At 34.9% G+C, this 19772-nt stretch overlaps 1 protein-coding gene across 2 annotated transcripts in view; it reads left to right on the top strand.

Annotated features, from left to right (window-relative positions):
• Window positions 1-19772, top strand: part of LOC128856129 (octopamine receptor Oamb) — a 76640-nt gene that overhangs the window by 20293 nt on the left and 36575 nt on the right. For both annotated transcript variants that reach the window (XM_054091537.1, XM_054091536.1), the window contains exons 3-5: window positions 7032-7333; window positions 7842-8078; window positions 15285-15723. In XM_054091537.1, the coding sequence (XP_053947512.1) occupies window positions 7082-7333; window positions 7842-8078; window positions 15285-15723 (928 nt within the window). In that variant the 5' untranslated portion in view covers window positions 7032-7081. The remainder of the gene's footprint in view (window positions 1-7031; window positions 7334-7841; window positions 8079-15284; window positions 15724-19772) is intronic.

Raw genomic sequence — 19772 nt, 5'->3', positions numbered from 1 at the left:
AGTCCACGCGAAAAGAAATGTTTAGTTTGTTTTGGGAGATGTCCTGGGAGCAAAAGAGGCAGCATGTTGCAGGTCTTACAAGCTTTTCTGAAACAAAAAGGAAAACGTCTGAAAATTCAAAGCGATTACAAGTGTGCCGTGAAATGTTTTATTCAACACTAGGAGTAAAGTAAAAGATGGTTCGAAATTGGATTAGCAGTGGCGGTAAACACGGTACTCAATGCAGTCCCGATAAAGCTTTAATTTTGCGCAAAACTGCTAAGCGATCATCAGTTATAGGTCAGCGCAACACAAGCCGACGTGACTTGGAGTTGGCAAAAATGGAGTCACATTATTGTCGAAAAGATAGCAAAAAGTTTTACTTCGAATCGGATTTTTCCTCATACCAGGAGATTTACAAGCTTTATGTCAACGAGTGTGAATCCGAAAATGAAAATGGAGGCCTAAAATTGTCATACCCAATATTTACGCAATTAAGAAAGGAATTCAATTATTATATTTTTAAGCCAAAAAAAGATCAGTGCAATTTATGCGTATCACATAAAGCTAATAATGTTTCCGATGAGCAATACGAAAAACATAGAGAAGAAATCGGAAAAATGCGTGTAGAAAAGCAAAACGATATCAAAAATGCTGAATCCGGACTATGTGCAGTATTCTGTATGGATGTCCAGGCAGTTAAATTAGTGCCTCAACTAAACGCGAGAGCTGCATATTATAAAATGAAGCTTCAACTACATAACTTTACGCATGAATCTCAATTTGTTCAACTCATTAAGGAAGCTAGAAAAGTTCCAGCACCTCTACAAGCGCACCATTTGCGTTATGATTATTTTTTAAATTTCGAAAATATTTCAAAGATATACACATCAATACAACCAGGTGAATATTGCACACTGAAACAACTCTTTAGATATATATATTTAAGCTTTTCTTAAATTACAGGCAGGGGCATTGGAGATCATACAGTAAGCATGCCTCGAGCCTTGGCGAATGACTCGTCAGGATCAATTTATTTTAAAACAAATGTAACAGATGAATATCAGTTACTCCCACAGAGATCGAAGTTTCCGATTAAAAATGTGTCCCCCGATTGTCTTTATAAAGAGAAAATAGCCATATCTAAAAAAAGTGGGACCATTTGCAAGATCTAAAAAAATTTCTTCCAGCAGATTGCCACCATTTTTATGATAATTTACCTTATAAAACCTAATTTGTTTTCAGTATGATAACATCTGCCTTCAAATATGTATTTTAGCTTTAATTATTTATTTATTTTACTTCAAACATGAATTATTATAATAGTTTGTCCGAATTTTAACTTACAACAAAAAGCCCTAACTTAAATTTATTTTCAAGAGCCTTATCTCAAATAACTTCAAAGAAATTAAAAATAATAACAAAATTATACCAGAATTGAATTTGTTACCTGTTTTGAATAAAAATTGCAATAGAAATGTTTTTTGCATCTTAAGTTTTTAAGGCTTTATTCAGTTTTTTTCTTCTCCTGAAAAGTAACGAAAAGTGTAGATTCGCTTTTTCTATATTAATGTATTTTATTGCGACTTTTGTAGGAAAATTCAGAAGAAAAATGTGTTTCGACGCGCAAAACTCTGACGAATTGTTGGAAATGTTTAAAACAAATTATGCATATGAAACCACGTATCACCAAGGGGTAATAAAACATAGTACCAATTTGGAAGAAAGAACACTTGGCTCGAAATAGTTTACAAGAAACTTCATTCAAGCAGCAATGTAAGGATAATATTCCTTAATATATAAGTAATAATATAAAAACTTTTATGCAAAATAACAGATTTACTAACAAGTCATAGCGAATCTCCAAAAAATAACGAAGAATGTATTTATACGCCATTATGATATTAGAACAGCAGTAGATTTCTTTAAGAAAACGTTAAAATTGTCGATTGCCACATTGCCACATCGATTCGATAAAATGAGTATACAGAAATTTAAAAATTTATAAATAATAATATAAATATTTGTTATTATAATATAAAATAATAAATAATTTGTACTTCTCAAAAGATGTACATCATTTCGTGTTATGCTAAATACGGGGAAGTACGCCCGACGTTTGCATTTGGAGGAACAGCATATAAAAGCAGCAAATATGTTAAATGAATGCACTAGCAATGGATCTACAGGGTGGAGCTTTAGGCTATGGATATCCATTGCAGTCGTTCAGAAAAGTTGATAATACAATTCAGTGAAGAGCAGAGCGAAATATTTATGTAATTAATGATTATATAAGTACATATTTGTAACTCGTATAGAAAATTTAATCAAACAAAACTTCTTTAGATGCACAACATATTGTAGTAAATTGTATGCCCATTGTATATGTCTATTTAATTATGTAAGTACAAAGAGCAGCAAAAAATTTGAATAAGAATGTACTAAGAATCTCATTTAAACTTAGAGATAAAAAGTTAAGTTCACATATATAACAAACGAGATCTGTAGATGTGTGTTATCGCCACTTCAAGGATAAGTGGGAATTGTTATCGACAATATTTAATTTCATTTGGTTACAGAAACCCTTTCATTCGAGTATTCGTACTGAAATGGAATGGCCACGGTTGTCAACCAAGTCCACTCATTTTTTAACAAAAGCACAAATGGAGCGTCAAATCGACTATTTCAATCGTTTTTTACCGCACGACCTTGTGGTAAGAACACCTAATGCACTACGCGATGCTAATCGAACAGTGTGCAACACCTTGACATTTGATCGAACTTGACATGCTTTTTTTGGTCTTGGCTCTCCTGTACTCTCCCATTGGGACGATTGTGCTTTGGTTTCGATGTCATAAATATATATTCCCATGATTCGTTACCTAATTGTAACCCTTTTAACCAAATCGGGATCATCGTTGGCGTCATTCAACAATTCCTGAGCGATGCTCATGCGACGTTGTTTTTGGTCAAAATTCAGCAATTTTCGAACTTCGCTGCCATACGCTTCATGTCCAAAATTTGCGAAAAAATTGTATGGCATGAGCCAACCGATATGCCGACATCCTCAGCAACTTCTCTAATTGTGATTCGACGATTCTTCATAACAATTTTCTTCACTTTCTCAACATTTTCATAGGTTGTTGATGTGCTGGGGCGCCCAGAGCGAGCGTCGTCATTCACATCTTCTCGACCTTCTGTGTATAAAAGCTTGTACCACTTGTAAACATTTTTTTGACTCAGACTCAGTGTTGCCAACGCCAATAAATCTGAGTCGCTAGGGCCAATATCAAAAGTCGCTAGAAAGTCGCTAACTCCGTCAGGGGCGGATCCTAAATTTCATTCTGAGAGGTGCACAAGAGGCCAGCTGCGGACTTAAAATTTTTAGATGAATAATAATTAAACCAGTAATACCAACTCTACTGAAATTTGAGATCAACGGAAGTTAGTTTCAATCTCCTGAAATACTGCTTTTTTTACAGAGGTAAATCCATTATTTAAGCAACCTCGAGATAGATTTAAATATTTTATATTTACTTAAAATGAATTAAAAAGTAAGTAAGCTAGAGGATAGTAAACAATCAACTAAGCCGATATCAATTCAATTGTTTCACGTACAGAACATAATAAAATCCGGGGATTCCCCGACCGCATTGCTCTTATATGATCAGTGGTAAAAATAATTTGGTTACTCATTACAATTGTATTGGAATTGAATTGGAATATATTTTATTACTTCTTAATACAACGTATGATTTTTGTGAATTTCATAAAATAAATTTAAAATTTCAATTATAGATCGATAATTTATCGACGATAACAAACCAATAGGTAGTGCGTTATTTTATCTATAGTCAGTAAATTGTTACTCTGGAGTATGGAAGGTAAAGGGCATTCACGGGTAATCAAGTTGACAGAAAAGTATCTATTGCCTAAAACGGTTTTGATTTGCTCTCCAAAAGTCGCCCGATAAGTCGCTAAATCATTTTTGTCGCCAAAACTTTTTTTTTGTCGCCAAGACTCAAGCAAAGTCGTCAATTCTATCGACAAAATCACTAAATTGGCAACACTGCTCAGACTACTGGCACCGTATGCCACTGTCAACATTTCAAGTGTTTTTGAGCACTGATCACTTATAGGTATGTGAACGTATTATAATTTGACGAAAATTTTGCATGTAAAGCAACAACAAAGGTATCGAGCACGATTCGCCGCTAGCTAGTATATCTACACATCCATATGCATGTCATAAAACTGGTATAACTCACTATTTTACAAACACATGTAATTTTAGTCAGATCTGTTCCCGCGTTGCCAAGATAACAGTAGCCTCATCAATTCGCAACTTGCTAACGCTTGGCGAAAAGAAGAGGCCATATGTATCTGAGCTTAAAGCAAAAATAATGCACATCGCCCTTTGTCCATAATCCGCAAAAGCATTTGGCATTACTATTCGGCAGATATCAAATCAATATTTATTAAAATTAGTTACGAACTGAAAAATGCAAGCGGCAATAAAAGTGTATCTTTATTATTTTCAGAATTCTGAAAGTGTGCTCCAAGATATCAGCGTACGTCTTCTCTATTTACATTTAGTTTAATATTTACTGTTGATAAGGCAGATCACAGAAAGCTGATAAAAACTACTTAACCGATTTCGTCCGGAACTATTTCATAAGCGCATAAAAAACTGTGCGCTTAAGCACCTTTCAAGTGCAACATATAAACTAACTGTTGCTGTCATACATTTAGTATATGCGCACACCTACATATACGTATGTATGCACACCTGTGAGAATATTATTTTGCTAAAATAAATGGTTTTAAATACACAGTATATAAATATTCAAGTCGAGCTGTATGTCGCAGTTGATATCGCTTTTCTTGGTGCGGCTGTGACTGAATATATGCCTATATGCTCGTTCATACATACATACATATGCAAAACGATCCCTCAAATGAACTCAGTAATAAACAGAATGAGTTTTTTTACTTCCATTTATAGGACAGCTTTTGTTTGGTAAATTGATTTTTTTTTTGTTGTGCCGCTTGGCTTGGACTTTGCATGCAGACATATGCAAAGGAAGAGTATATATTCAGGTATAAAAAAATCATTACTTTTACTGTTCGCCAGGACAAATATGTATACGTATGTATAGTATAATAATGTCCTTTGAAAAATGTATTCTTAAATATCTTTGAAATTTACTAATGAATTTTTTAAATAGTATAACGGTATATACAATTTTATAAAGGTATATAAATACATGTACGTAGTAATACATAGTTCAATTTTGTTCATCTTGATGTAAACGAAAATAGTTGAACTTCCCTTCTATGAAATAAAGTGTACGCCATAATACGCTATAACATCGCATTCATATGCATTTTTTCCTGGATAACAAAAAAAAATTTAATTTTGCCGCACGGTATTATATGTAGTAAATATTATATAATAAAAACACTTAGTTTCGTAAATGTACATGGAGTATATGTATGTATTTATATAACATGTAGACGAATGAGTTTGGATATGACTATCATTTGGAAGGGCCGTGGACATGTAGCAACAACTGATAGAAAAGTTTATAAATAAATGCAACGACAAATCCGCTAAATCCACTAACGAATATTTTAATTTGTTTTGGAGTGACATTTTGTTCATTCACCATCAATTGTAAAAATCTGTACAGTAATCAATTAAAAATGGAGCAAATGTAAGAAAATTTTGAAAACAAAACGAAAAATAAGATAAGTTGAAAATTACAATAAATATTAATAATATGTATAATTAATATATTTTGAATGGTATTAAGTCAGTATTTAGGAGAATTCAAAGATGAGCTTTGCATTTTGACCAGTAACTGAAAATTGTTTGCTTGCATCCTCCCTTCTTTCAACAAACTAGATTATTTTATGAAGAATAAATATTTTTTTTAATTCATGGTTAGTTGAAGTACTTCATCTTCTTAGCGGTTTGTCCCTCATCGTTTCTTAAATTGTTTCTACTCATAATTGATTTAATTCTTATGCAGCCGTTTTATACTCGAATCATACAGCCAATATGCCAGAAATATGTAGAGTACACTTTTAGATTTTATAAAAATACAATAATACTTTATTTGACCTGAAGATCTGCATCACACACTCGATTATGTTATGGTCAACTGTACAAGCACAACAAGCAAAAAATCAATAACTCGGTCAATACTGGGGAATTGCCCGCATTGGATTTTACTTTTGTCAGAATTATTTGCCACGATTTCTGGTGTACTTACTTTGTCAGTAGCTATCGAACGCAAAACTCCCAGGAAAAATATGCATGTTTTATGTTGAGGGTGGTTTTGAAAGAGCTGTGCCATATGCATCTTCTTCAATTCGCTGCCGACTAAAATCTTAGCCCCACTGGGCAGTTGGCCAGTTGGTATTCAGTCAACGCTTGCGTCTATTCTTGATTCCTTATGCTACTTTTTTTAACATATACCATTTTTATACTTGTTGAAAAACACTGTCCGCGGCTTCATATTCAACAACTATATACTATACAATTCTTAGTAAACATAGTTAGATTAAGTTAATAATAATGAATAATAAACATTTTTGTTTTTTACTTAATGACTTCGACCACTTTCAAAGTGAAGGGCACAAGTAAGTTGCTTTACCTTGAGTGATGGATACTAGTTGGCAATTAAAATGCCTGAATTGTAAACGTATTGACATTAAAGTGAACCTTCATAGAATGGTAGGCGATATAATACAATAATGCGCAGATTGCTGTGGAAAAAGAGTGAAAAAACATGGAAGATTTGTAAATAAAAATAAAAATGGAGGTCAATGCACTTTCTTTTCTCGAAATAATGTTGCAATTATTCTGTCCTTCGTCATGGCTTCCAAATTTTCGTGTCCTTTTCTCAGCATTTCTACCCTCTATCAAATATAGCGTAGGGAGTTGTTTGTTAGGTTCCATTAGCCGACATGTATATGTACTTTTGCAATTGCTGCATAAAATTTGCCTTCTAAAACTGATTTTTCTCTTATTGTTGTCCTTTCAGGTGTTGAAATCATAAGTAAATTCATCATCAAAAAATATAAAAATCCCGTCATGAACGAAACAGAGTGTGATAATTTGGTAACATCATTAAAATGGACTGATCCAGCAAACGTTATCTCGTTAGCCATTCTTTTATTTATTATTTTATTGGTGATATCTGGAAATTCTCTAGTTATAGCCGCTGTATTTTGTTCAAATAAATTACGTAGTGTTACGAATTATTTAATAGTAAATTTAGCTGTTGCAGATCTGCTAGTGGGGTTGGCTGTTCTGCCATTTTCAGCAACGTGGGAAGTATTTAAGGTGAGTTGAGAACGACAAAAATATGATTTTATATATTGACATTTGACTATTTCGAAAGTTTTCCATTTTCTCTCTGTTTTATACTACATTCACTCGAACCTCTTAAATAGATTTAAAATCTAAAAAGTGCAGTTTTTGGTACACTGCTAAGTCAAAAACTTTATTTCCTAATATGTACAAATTTCCATTCATTGCACTTATAAATAAGGAGTTTTTAATAACCAACAATTAACATAAATACATACCCTATTGTTAATAGGATAAAGCGATATTCAGTTGGTAGCAGTCGTGGTTTTTAAGGTCTAATTCCACTATTTCTCACTGCACTTTAACTCATGGCAGAGGCTATGTTTTATATCTTTCGTGTAACAACTTCCTTTAATAAAAACCTTTTGTTATTTTTTTATTGACATTTCAAAGTAAACAGTGAGAAAGTAGATAAAGGTCAAAGTTTTAATATATAAATTTTACTGTCGTAATATATAAATTGTCTTTTTTTATTTTTTAGGTATGGATATTTGGCGATGTGTGGTGTAGCATATGGCTTGCCGTTGATGTGTGGATGTGCACAGCATCCATATTGAACTTGTGTGCAATCTCTTTGGATAGATATGTGGCTGTTACGCGCCCTGTTGCTTATCCAAGTATAATGTCGACAAAGCGCGCTAAATCTCTTATTGCTGGAATTTGGGTGCTATCATTTGTTATCTGTTTTCCGCCACTAGTGGGCTGGAAGGATCATAAGGTACGTGTGAAAGAGTAGAAGAACTTACGAGGAAAAACACTGACAGAGACTATACATATGTAATGCAAATGCAATTACGAACATGTACACTCGCCAAACATCATGTAGCATTACATTAAAGAAAATATGTTGTAGAATTTCAAGCTTTTGAGTATAAATTCAAGGTTTTTTTTTAATTGTATAGCTATCATGTAACAGTACAAGGTGTGTTCAAAAATACATGAGAATTTTCAAATTTCGCGAGTTCCGTTTATTCGATTTTCGATTATTATTTTTTTTGATTTGGTACACTCGTCTCGAAGATGTGTCCACGGTTTTAGAAATATGGAATGTTTAGTTTGTTTGTGAGAGGCATAAATAAGACAAGTGTTTTGCGTGTTCGGCGTTTTTCACTTATCGAAGAAAATGGATCAAAGAAGTTACATAAAATTTTGTGTAAAAAATTTAATTACAGGTTCCGGCACTCGAAGTGTAACTAATTACAAAGGCCATACATTTAGTTTGGAAAACTACTTTTATTCAATTAAAAGTAAAAAATGTGTGAAAATAATACAAAATTGAAAATCAATTTACTTTTATTCGATATGATCACCTTTTGCCTTGACTATGGCTTTGAGACGGTCCAGAAACGATTCGCAAGCTGCCCGAATGTGACTTGCAGGTATTTAGGCCCGCTCGCGGACAATGGCGTTTTCAGCGTCGTAAGACTGGTGAAACTTTTAGTTCGGATCTTACTCTCCAAAATGCCAGAAGAGGATAATCCATCGCATTCGTAAGTCCAGAATCCTAAACCCTATCGTTTTGAAAAATTGACCGCTTATGGCTAAGCGAAGCTACTCCTTCGCTCCCTCAAGTCTGATTTGTTACTGCTTTGGTGTGAGATCATCTAAGGTGTGACTTTGCTTGCTACGGTCAGATATTTTCAGTTCTTTCGCCATTTGATTGGCACTTCGTCGGGGATTTCGCGCAAGTCGCTTCTTCACTTTTTGAACCATTTCTCGTGGCGTTGCAGTTTTTTGATGACCACCTCCATGACGTGTCGCGATGCTACCGGTATCATTGTAACTAGTAATGGCGAGATAAATAAAAACTTTAAACTAAATAAATGCTCGAGTTTACGAACAATCGCTGGTTGTGACTTTCCAGCTAAATATAATGCAATCACACTATTACGTTTGAAATCCATAACTGATTTTGTTTTTTCGCGTTTACTCTCGGCAAAATGCTTCCGCGCACTTGGAAACAATACCCTGGACTGTGATTTAGCCAACTAACAGACTGCCAATGCCCGTGCATCAACTGCGCGTGCGATCTGACGTTGGTTACACTTCCAGTGTCAGACCCTGTACGTGTTCAAAAACACTTGAAATGTTGACAGTGGCATACGGTGAGAGTAGTCTGAATGTCGACGCTCGTTCTGGATACCCCAGCACATCAACAACCGATGAAAATGTTGAGAAAGTGAAGAAAATTGTTATGGAGAATCGTAGAATCACAATTAGAGAAGTTGCTGAGGATGAGGATGTCGGCATATTGGTTGGCTCATGCCATACAATTTTTTCGGAAATTTTGTGCGTGAAGCGTGTGGCAGCGAAGTTTGTTCCAAACTTGCAATGTCGCATGAGCATGAGTGAACAAATGCATGGCTTTTGCATCACGATAATGTACCTGGCCAAAAACAATACCGTTATCATGCCTCAGCCACCGTTTTCACCAGATTTGGCCCGCTGCGACTTTATCGTGTTTCCCAAGATTGAAGAGACCAATGAAAGGACAGCGTTTTGCGATGATTGAGTAGATAAAAACCGAACCGCTCAGACGGGCCCAAGGACATACAAAAGGTGCATATCAGAATAGCTTCGAGGATTGGAAAAAACGCTGGCACAAGTACCTATATTATATCTGAAGGAAATAAAATAGAAATTGATAAATAAATATTTTTGAGAAAAATTTAAATTCTCCTTATTTTTTGAACACACCTCGTATTAAGACGCCGTAACCTGTTGCGCTTTTGTTTATCATTTCATTTGCCGATCAGATTACTGCTTCTTCCAAAGGCTTATGAAGTGTTAAATTTAATGCGTACATTCCGTGACTAGTACAGGCATACCTTGCAATTCACCGAGCCATAAGGAACAATAAATTTATCCAAAGGTGTTTAGCCGTACCACAGTGGTGGGTTAAAGGAATCGGCGGATTTGCTGACGTAAAACGGGGTACGGCAGAGGTTTGTTTACAACAGAGGTCGGCAAAAACTGAGATTTAGTTACTCTCCGAACAATGACTGATTTGAAAAGCCTAAGCACACCTGTGAAATGAGTTGGCATAATTGTTTTGTCAAATCCCTGAGACGTAACAGCAAAGTTACTCTCACAATTTTACTTGGGATGTCCAAATCTGGTAATCATTCTTGTAAGGTAGAACTGCTGAAAGGTACTTTTAGCATTTTTGATGTTTGCTAAACATTCAATTTCACTCTTTCATTTCCACTGTTTGTTTTGGTGTTGTTTTAATCACTCAAATAAATTAGAAATCAAAAATATTTTATAAAACTTTAGTTCTCCTATGGCGCAAAAGCGAATATAATTAGGATAGAAACATGATTAATTTTAGTTTCATACAAATGTGCGTTTAATTAAAAACTGAGCGCAAGTACCACCCAATTCTTTCCAACATATTTACTCCAAAGAATGGATGATCCAATGTTCACCGCTGCAAGGAACCTAAACAGGTCCGAATGAGATAAGTGAATAGTTTTAATATATTTAGTGTGCGTGAATTCTTCAGTCTTCAATCCCGTGCACCTATTTTAAAATTTATTTAGGGCTGGAACCAGTTGATTCTGCAACTTCTCCCATGCATCATTAACCTCTATCGGTCACGATACATTCCAACGGCTACTGCGCTTCCACATTGACGCATACTCAAAATTACATAAAAATCCTAAGGTCGAAAATCGACATTGGGATACTGAGGAGCTCCCTTTTGGTTGAAGTCCTTGACACATTTATAACTAATGCATCTACGCTATTAAGTTTTAGCTTACCCAAAGCAGTCGGTTGAACGTTGCTAAAATAAACTGAGAACCTTTACCCCAACGCGCCCTCCTTACTTCGTTCGAACCCAGCGTTTGAATTTATAAAGGGAAACGGTGAGGACTTCTTCTGCAATCCCAAAGTTGTCAACCATGTTGTCCATATAGAGGTATTCTAATATGGACGTTACCGCATCGCCTACGTTGTCGTTGCCATTGCGATGCTCTATAATCGCTCGATAATCGTTTTAATGTAGTTCGCTGCGCATGGCGAACAAGCAGCGCCAAATGTTATTACTCAGAGCCTTAAGATAACTATAAGGAAGCTCACCGCAAAAGCCACAAGTGGCTCATCTGAAATCTGAGAAATTTTAGAAATCTTAGTAGAAATTTAACCTAGCATTCGACGGGAGGTGATGGTCTAACAGCAAACCTTTCGACGTCGAAAAAGACAGCTTCCAAATTGTGCAATGACTAGTCACTTTCACTATTCACGAGCAAGAATAGTACCAAAGACTGTGGTTCGGTGATAGTTGGACTATACGCCACCCATCCGAACTCGGACTCCGCTGCGGATTCATTTTCCCACTAGACGATGATAAACTGAGCTAAAATAAAAACGACAGGAGCTTTGTTCTGATAACTTCGAGTTTATTTATTCCAAATAGTCCCCTCTGGCCTCAATACACTGTTTTGCGCAATTTAATAGCTTTTCAAAATAGTGTTTCAGGTCATTGACCGGAATGCCTTCTGGATGTCGGTACAAGCCTTTTGGATGGCCTCTACGGGCGCAAAACGTTTTCTTTTCATGGCCAAATGCAATTTTCCGAAAAGGTAGAAGACACAGGGAGCCATATCAGGCGAATACGTTGAATGATTGATAGTTTGGCCCTCAGTTAACTTGTGCGGAGTTAAACGTGCACCGACCTTTCGAAAGCCCAAATTATCAGTTAAAATGCGATAAATCGATGTTTTGGAGATATTCAACTCCGATTCCATGAATTTCAACGATGATAAATTTACGAACAATTTCGATGGAGCTTTCGGTGATTACTGATTTTGGGCGGCCCGTATGTTCATTGTCATTTATGTCCTCATAACCATCTCTGAAAGGTGTAAACCACTCATGAACTCGGCACGAGATAGAAAATCATCGCCATAAACTTTTTTCATCAATTCAAATGTTTCGGTAAACGTTTTATCAGTTTTAAAACAAAATTTTATATTAGCTCTTTGCTCGAAACTCATTTTTGTACCGATGACTCAAACATACTGACACTTTAAACGCAATGTATCCATTTACATAGGAAAATATATGGAAGGGAGTCATTTTGTTCGGAGGAGAAGGAATGCGGCGGAAGAGAGAAGGGAATTTGAAACATTTTTATGACGCCAGTCTTGTTTATTTTGGACTTCACCTTGTACATTGACCATATTATTATTTTATTTTTATTTTTTAAAGGCCGGTCTACATACAACTTTCGCATCAGCGCAGCGAACGCCAGGAGCTTTGTTTTAACGCGGGAAACTCGAGTGCTTTGACAACAAAAGCTTTGCGCTGAAAATTATTAAATTATGTATAATAGAGTTAGTGAAATTTATTATTTACAATAATACATAACTACATTTGCTAAATTTATACTTATTTCAATTTAACTCGGGCTCAGAATATTATTTCTTTACATCTGATGATTGTCGACGCACTCGAAAATATGAGAGTTTCCTATCTTTACGCCTTTCTTTGGGGTTGGCGTTGCTACACTTTTGCTATATAAATGCATGTATTCATGGTCAGTAGTCGAAGCGATACCAACACCAAAGTTGTATGTAGACTGACCTTAAATACACAAACAAACAACATTTAATACGTTTAGTTTTTAAGGCGTAAGCAAAGTACGCCGGGGACTACTTGTATAATATTTTTACAAATGTTAATTAAGGCACAAATTGAAGATTGTTTACTAGAGGGTGTTATTCGTGAGTCTGCACCCGATGTTGTGTGTGTTATTGGCAAAAAAAGGTTGCACATTCTGAATGTATTTTGATTATCGAAAGTTCAGCCGTTTTGGTGCGCTTTCTTAACATAATCTTTCAGAATTTACGCAACGAGGGTATAATGGAGTTGTAAGTGGACGACATACAGTTGTAGTTGTGTTTGGGCAAGCAGCAGGACCATGTCAAACAAATGTGCAAAAGGTTTTACAGCATGTACCATACAATTGTATGGCTTAGGAATCAAGTTATCCTAGCTTGCTTACTTCATGATCGTAAGTGGCATCTAGTATATTATACACACGAAGAAAAGTTGCACGACTATATTTTAGAAGTAGCTTTCACTTCAGCTTATTTAGCAACACAAAGACTGTGGCACTACTTGTCAGGTATTGAGTTCGTTTTAGTCATTATTATTGTTGTTATTGCTCAGCGTTCAAGCAGACGACAGTTCCACTCGAAATTGCTCAATGGTTAAGGTACATATTTGTACGAGTTAAAACCGAACACCGAACTGGAACATGATGAAACACGTGGACTCGCTAAGTCGCTATCCAGTTTTTGCTATTGCATCTGAAATCCCAGCAAGGCTAGTAATAGCCTAAAAATCATGAACTTTTGAAAGCTGAAGCAGAAACCCTCAAAGATAAAGCCTATGAAAATTTCGTTATTAAAGATTAATGGATTTACCAATTTAGGTGCCTTGTTTTAGCAGTGCCAAAGAGAATAGAGAAGGCATAGTCGGTAATATGGGTGCACAACATTATGCTCGCAATTGAGCAAGACAACTTTATGCCGCATTTAGAACAGAAGGTTAGGCAAGATATTGCAAATTGCAGCGAGTGTATATTCCACTTTCAGATATCACCTGAATAACTTTAAGCCATTAAGCCGAAAATGGTCCTCATCGCTGAACACCCTAAGTTGGCTTGAGCACGATGATTTCTTTTTGTTGTTACCTACGAGTACAGCCGTTTTGTGAAAAAATTATAATAACCTTGGCTTCATGTGCGCGGATATGATTAATTCATACGTGAAAAAGTGTACTAACTGCAGAAGGATTTTACTTTCATTAGTTAATTAATTGCCACGCCACGCTGCGATCGGGCACAGCGTGAGCCATGTGGTATCGCTACAGAAACATGATTAACTAAATAAATAATATAATGTGTTTTTAATTTTTTTTCAAATAAAGAATATTTTGTAAAATTATTAATAATGCCTTTGTCTTAAAACTTTAAGTCCATTATTCAGGTAATAAAAATGAACCGGCGGACCATCTAAATCTATCACTGCCACTTATTCGCATAAAAACACTCTTAATTTTACCCCTCTCTCTTTTCTCAATGCATTGCTCTATTAAACTATATCAACTTTATAACACTATCATTTCGGATTTTAAAACACAGTGTGCGAATCTTAACGAGGGTTTAATTACTAATGTCAGTGGAACATTTGTTCTAGTAGTAATGCTCGGCAATTCCTTTAAAATAATTAGAGAGAAGGCAAAATGTACTTCTGCAAGTCTTTCCACAGAGGTCTCCCTCCAGTAATTAACAACGTTCTCATGGAGTGCAATTGTTCTGTATTTATTTTCAGAATATTCATCTAAACGAGGAATATATTGCAGATGTTATTAGCTCACCCGTGCATTTCTGCATACGAAAATTTTTTCTCAATATAATTTCTACAATGCAGTGGCACAATGATTTTTGATTTTTAGTGTGCAGAAAACCATGTTTTTGTCGAAATGCCAGTACCTTAATGTATCTTTTAAAAATTATATAAGCTAAGACTCTTTTCACTAACTGTGCAAGAAACATAGCAACCCTTTTTTTCTAAACTGAATATTTTCCCTATTACCATAAAAATTATAAAATTACTATTTTGTCTGAACTGAATATTTTCCCAATCATCAAAAAAATTATAAAATTATTTAAGTGATGAACTCAAGAAACACGATTGAAGAATAAGAATTGAATAGACTTTGCGGCTATTTAGATTTTGAAAACATGTTACCAATTTGTAAATATGTACATACTTATAAATAAATAAATAAATTTAATTCAAATTATAATAAAGCTCACTGCTTTGTTTGCGTTTAACGCTTTATGAACGTCATTAGAGCTTTTAAGAATAACATCTTTCTCATTCTCATTTGCCTCCCTCTATTACACCAGCCAACAATTCAGCCAACCTACATGCGGGGAAATTATACGCTTTTCTATTCCACAACTTCAGCATCGATGGAACACAAATTGGATTTTGGACATGTGCAACACCCACAACCATATCAGACTAACCAGTCACTTTTCTTAACGGGTATAACACCAGCAATGGCGATGGCAGTAACGGACGGCTTCAATTATCCTGATGCCGCCTATGTATCTCTGGAAAGTGGGGAGTTCATTGATAGAACAGTACCTGCAAAATTTTTCTATGGAAAGTCATTGTGTTCCACGAAGTGTGAATTGACCAATGATCGCGGTTATGTAGTTTATTCGGCACTGGGATCCTTCTATATTCCAATGCTTGTGATGCTCTTTTTTTATTGGCGCATATACAGGGCGGCTGTGAGAACGACCCGGGCTATTAAACAAGGATTTAAGACCACTAAAGGTAAGTGATGCAGTTGTTCAGTGAACGAATAAAAAAAAGTATGAACGATCTATCACCCTTATATACACCCGCATATGTGTTCATAGCTACATAGTAACACATACATACATATGTACATATGTAGCTAATGATTCTACTTTTATTGTTTCAAAATTTCTATACCTTCTTCGGTATTAGTGAAATCTCTTCTATGTATAGTATTTGTAGGTGTGAAAATTTTCGTTTATCTACATATATAGTAAAATAGTAGCACCTTAAAACAAAAGTAGTGAAGTGAGTGAAATATAATCCAGCTATAAATTAAATTAAAACAGTATTTTCTTCTTTTTTTCCTTTGTTTTATTGGTGTAATATGTTTGTGGGAATAGCATGTAAAACCTGCATAGATATGAATGAATATAAATATTTGTGTACATTCCTGGTCATACATGTATGCCCATTGTTGTCACTCTAGCATTGCTCGGAAATATTGTCAACATTTTTTTTAACTCTTAACGGTGCTTTCGCAGTTGCCAAAGTAATTGCATGTGCTCTGAGTTGGTCATTGAAATGTACAGAGTTAATGTTTGCAAAAATTTTTTCAGATCAGTTGATCGCTACTTGACAGATCCAAAATCGTATGGAACTGTATTAAGAGTGAGGTAAAGCCTTGGCTTCTCAAAAATAAAAAACATTTCGGGAGCTAGAACTCCAAACCAAACCGTTTCAGGATTTGCGGTTAATACTGCTCACTCCTCAAAATTAAAATTAGTGCAATTGTAAGAAAACTTCTCCAAAACCCAATTAGATCTGCTTCAAGTGATTGTGGAAATGTCCGATTCCGTTTTATACGTGGTCTGTTTAAAAAAAAAGATGAATTTTAATTTTTCTCAAAAAATATTTATTTATTCATCAATTTCTATTTTATCTCCTTCAAAGGGGGCTACTTTCTTACTCAGATGTAATACACTTGTGCCAGCATTTTTTTCTAATTCACGAAGCTGGTTTGATATGAACTTTTTGGTATGTCCTTGAGCTCTCTTAGCGATTCAGTTTTTATCTCCTCAATCGTCGCAAAACGCCGTCCTTTCATGGGTCTCTTCAATCTTGGCAACAGAAAAAATACGCAGGGGGCCAAATCTGGTGAATACGGTGGCTGAGACATGATAACAGTGTTGTTTTTGGCCAAATAAACTCCAAAAAGCAAGTTAAAATTCAACAATTTAGGAACAAACTTTCTCAACATTTTTATCGGTTGTTGCTATGCTGGAATGTGACATCTTCAGCAACTTCTCTAATTGTGATTCGACGATTCTTCAGAACAATTTTCACTTTCTCAACATTTTCATCGGTTGTTGCTATGCTGGGATGTCCAGAGCGAGCGTCGTCATTTAAATCTGCTTGACCGTCTGTGAAAAGCTTGTATTCCATTTTTAATTCCAGTTTTTACACAAAATTTGATGAAATTTCTTTGATCAATTTTTTTGATAACAGAAATTCGCCGAACACGCAAAACTTTTTTCTTATTTATGTCTCCCACAAACAAACTCAATATGCTTTATTGCTAAAACCGTGAATATATCTTCGAGACGAGTATGCCAAAATAAAAAAAAAATCGAAAATCGAATGTATGTATGTATTGTCGATGATTTATCTGTCGGAAAATGAACCCCTGTACATGTAAACATTGCAGGGAAACGAATGGAATTAAGCCAATATAATCTGAAAAACTTCGAAAGCTGCAAATACTGGGGTGTGCTACTGCGCCGGAATTCACGCAATGTATGCACATAGGTTTTAGCTGTTGCAACAACTACACAATTTATCTGCAACTGTGAGTTCTTTAAGACTACCTTCCACAATTCCTTAGAGTATATAAAGTAATCACTACTAACCACTATTTTTAGATTTTTTGTTTTTAATTAACTTAATGCATTATTTAAATATTTTAAAATATATTATTTTGCAAAAAAATCGCTGGGCTTAATAACGTGTTTATAAAATTGTTTCCAAGTCGATGCTACAAACGTATCACTCAATTAATTCTAATGCGTAACATCGAGTTCGCAATATTTCAGTAGTACTCGTACGCCATTAGCAATCCCCGTATGTCTTTTAAATATAGTGTATTTTAGTGAGTGGAAAGTTATAGGACTAGTCGACCTTCGTAGCGCATGTGTTCACTGTTCCGCGGCTGTTATTGTTGTAGCAGTTTATGGGCGGAGTCACCGGTCGTCAACACCATCTAAGGCTAGGCCCAAGAAACATGCTGTTTCCACGGGGTAGGTGCAAAGGGAAAAGGCTAGGAGTATTATTGTTCCGCATTACTGTAAGAAATAAAAAAATGAATTTACTACAAGTATAAAGTAGAATCCAAATGTTCAAATGTAACAATAATCATCGACTATCAGCTTCTGACTTCATCTAAATGCTGCTAATTTCATTATTTCAATCAAGCGGGTGACGCGTTATCACGTGGTTTGGTCAGATATTCAGTAGTCCTTATATCCTGTTCGGACGCATATTAAATGTGAACTTATTAGAAATGTGATAAGCATATATGTATGTATGTAAAACGTAAATATACTTAGTAACTAACTTCCGGTATATGGTATTCGAAAGTTTAAACTAACATGGTTTATACTTGCCTGTGCTATAAGAAAATAAGTTTTTGCTGTATACTTAGTCCTGCCATAAGTTCTATTACAAGTTTGGTCCGTTATAGATATTAAATTATAATATAATAATTTTTTTAAATAGTTTTGTTTAATTATGCAAATATTAAAAACAAAAAAAAACAAATTTTAGTTTTTATTCGAAATGGTCACCATTTGCTTTTACACAAGCCTTCAAACGATTAGTTCATTCAGCTGTTGTAGCACGCACGGTTTCCATGGAATTTTTTCTCGAGCGGATTTTATGGCTGCACTGGTTCGAGCCATGCGAGGACGGCCGCTTCTTTTTCTGTTTCTTACTTCAGACTTTTATCACACTCATTAATGCAATCACCGCAATACGATTTTCCTTGATTGAGTTATCAAAGAAATCTGAGAATTTTATTAAAGGAGGAAAATTTGCTGAATTAGTTTTAAATTTACACTTAAAATGCCTCCTTCTTTGGCTTCAAATGTCTTAATTAAAATTGGATGATGGTCACTGCCAGCAAATCTTTGTCAATTAACTGTTTGCACCAATATGTATATCTGGAGTAGCGAATGCTCCTAATATTAGAATTTCAGAGTTAGCCGGATGTAGAACTAATAAAATTTTTCTTTAGGAGCGATATACTTGTATGTATGCATTAATTAGGTTGAATGAAGAGTTAGGTTGGAATAAATTTCAGCACCGATGGCAGGAAAATCATTATTTAGGTGGAGTGGCTTAAACTGAATTGATTAGTGTGTCAGTAAGGTGATATGCGAAAAAAAAGCACAGTCTTCGCTCATGTTGCTTCGTTATGATCTGAACCATAGATAACTAGATGTGAAACTTATTCATTTTGAGAGAGAGCGCGCCCATGAGGACGTTTCAAAAAATGGCAGACTGCCAGAAGAAACGCGCCAAAAATAACAGACGAAAACAGTTCGTTTTTGCTTAATGGAGAAATTACGTGTTGAAATGTTTATAATTATTGGTCTTAAAATTAATTCAATTGAAATGTAATAATTTGAATTTAAGTGAGTTTGTAGAATCCAAAGCTCGTTATATCCTTTTCGACTTCTACTTTTAATTAGTCTTATGTACATAATGTAATTTTATTCAAAACTGTGTGTTGATTTATGTAAATTTGTATATACGTAAATATTCTATGGTTGAAAACATGGACGTGTTATGACTTGCTGCATTCTGTCAATGCGTCTAGTGCCTATTACGCGTAACATCTTATTGCTGCAAAACTCGCTTCAAGAGTTATATTTCTAATTGTTGGTGTCATCTTTGTTATCAAAAAGGTAAGAAAAACAATTTTTTGTATTCCAAAAAATAACCGTTTTACAAACACTTACATACAAGTCGACGTTATACAAAAATGATCTTCTAATTATTAAAATTTAAGGCCGGCGGGCCAATTA

The sequence above is a fragment of the Anastrepha ludens genome, chromosome 2 (genome assembly GCF_028408465.1).
Source record: "Anastrepha ludens isolate Willacy chromosome 2, idAnaLude1.1, whole genome shotgun sequence".
NCBI lineage: Eukaryota > Metazoa > Arthropoda > Insecta > Diptera > Tephritidae > Anastrepha > Anastrepha ludens.
This window is presented reverse-complemented; position numbering and strand designations above follow the sequence as displayed.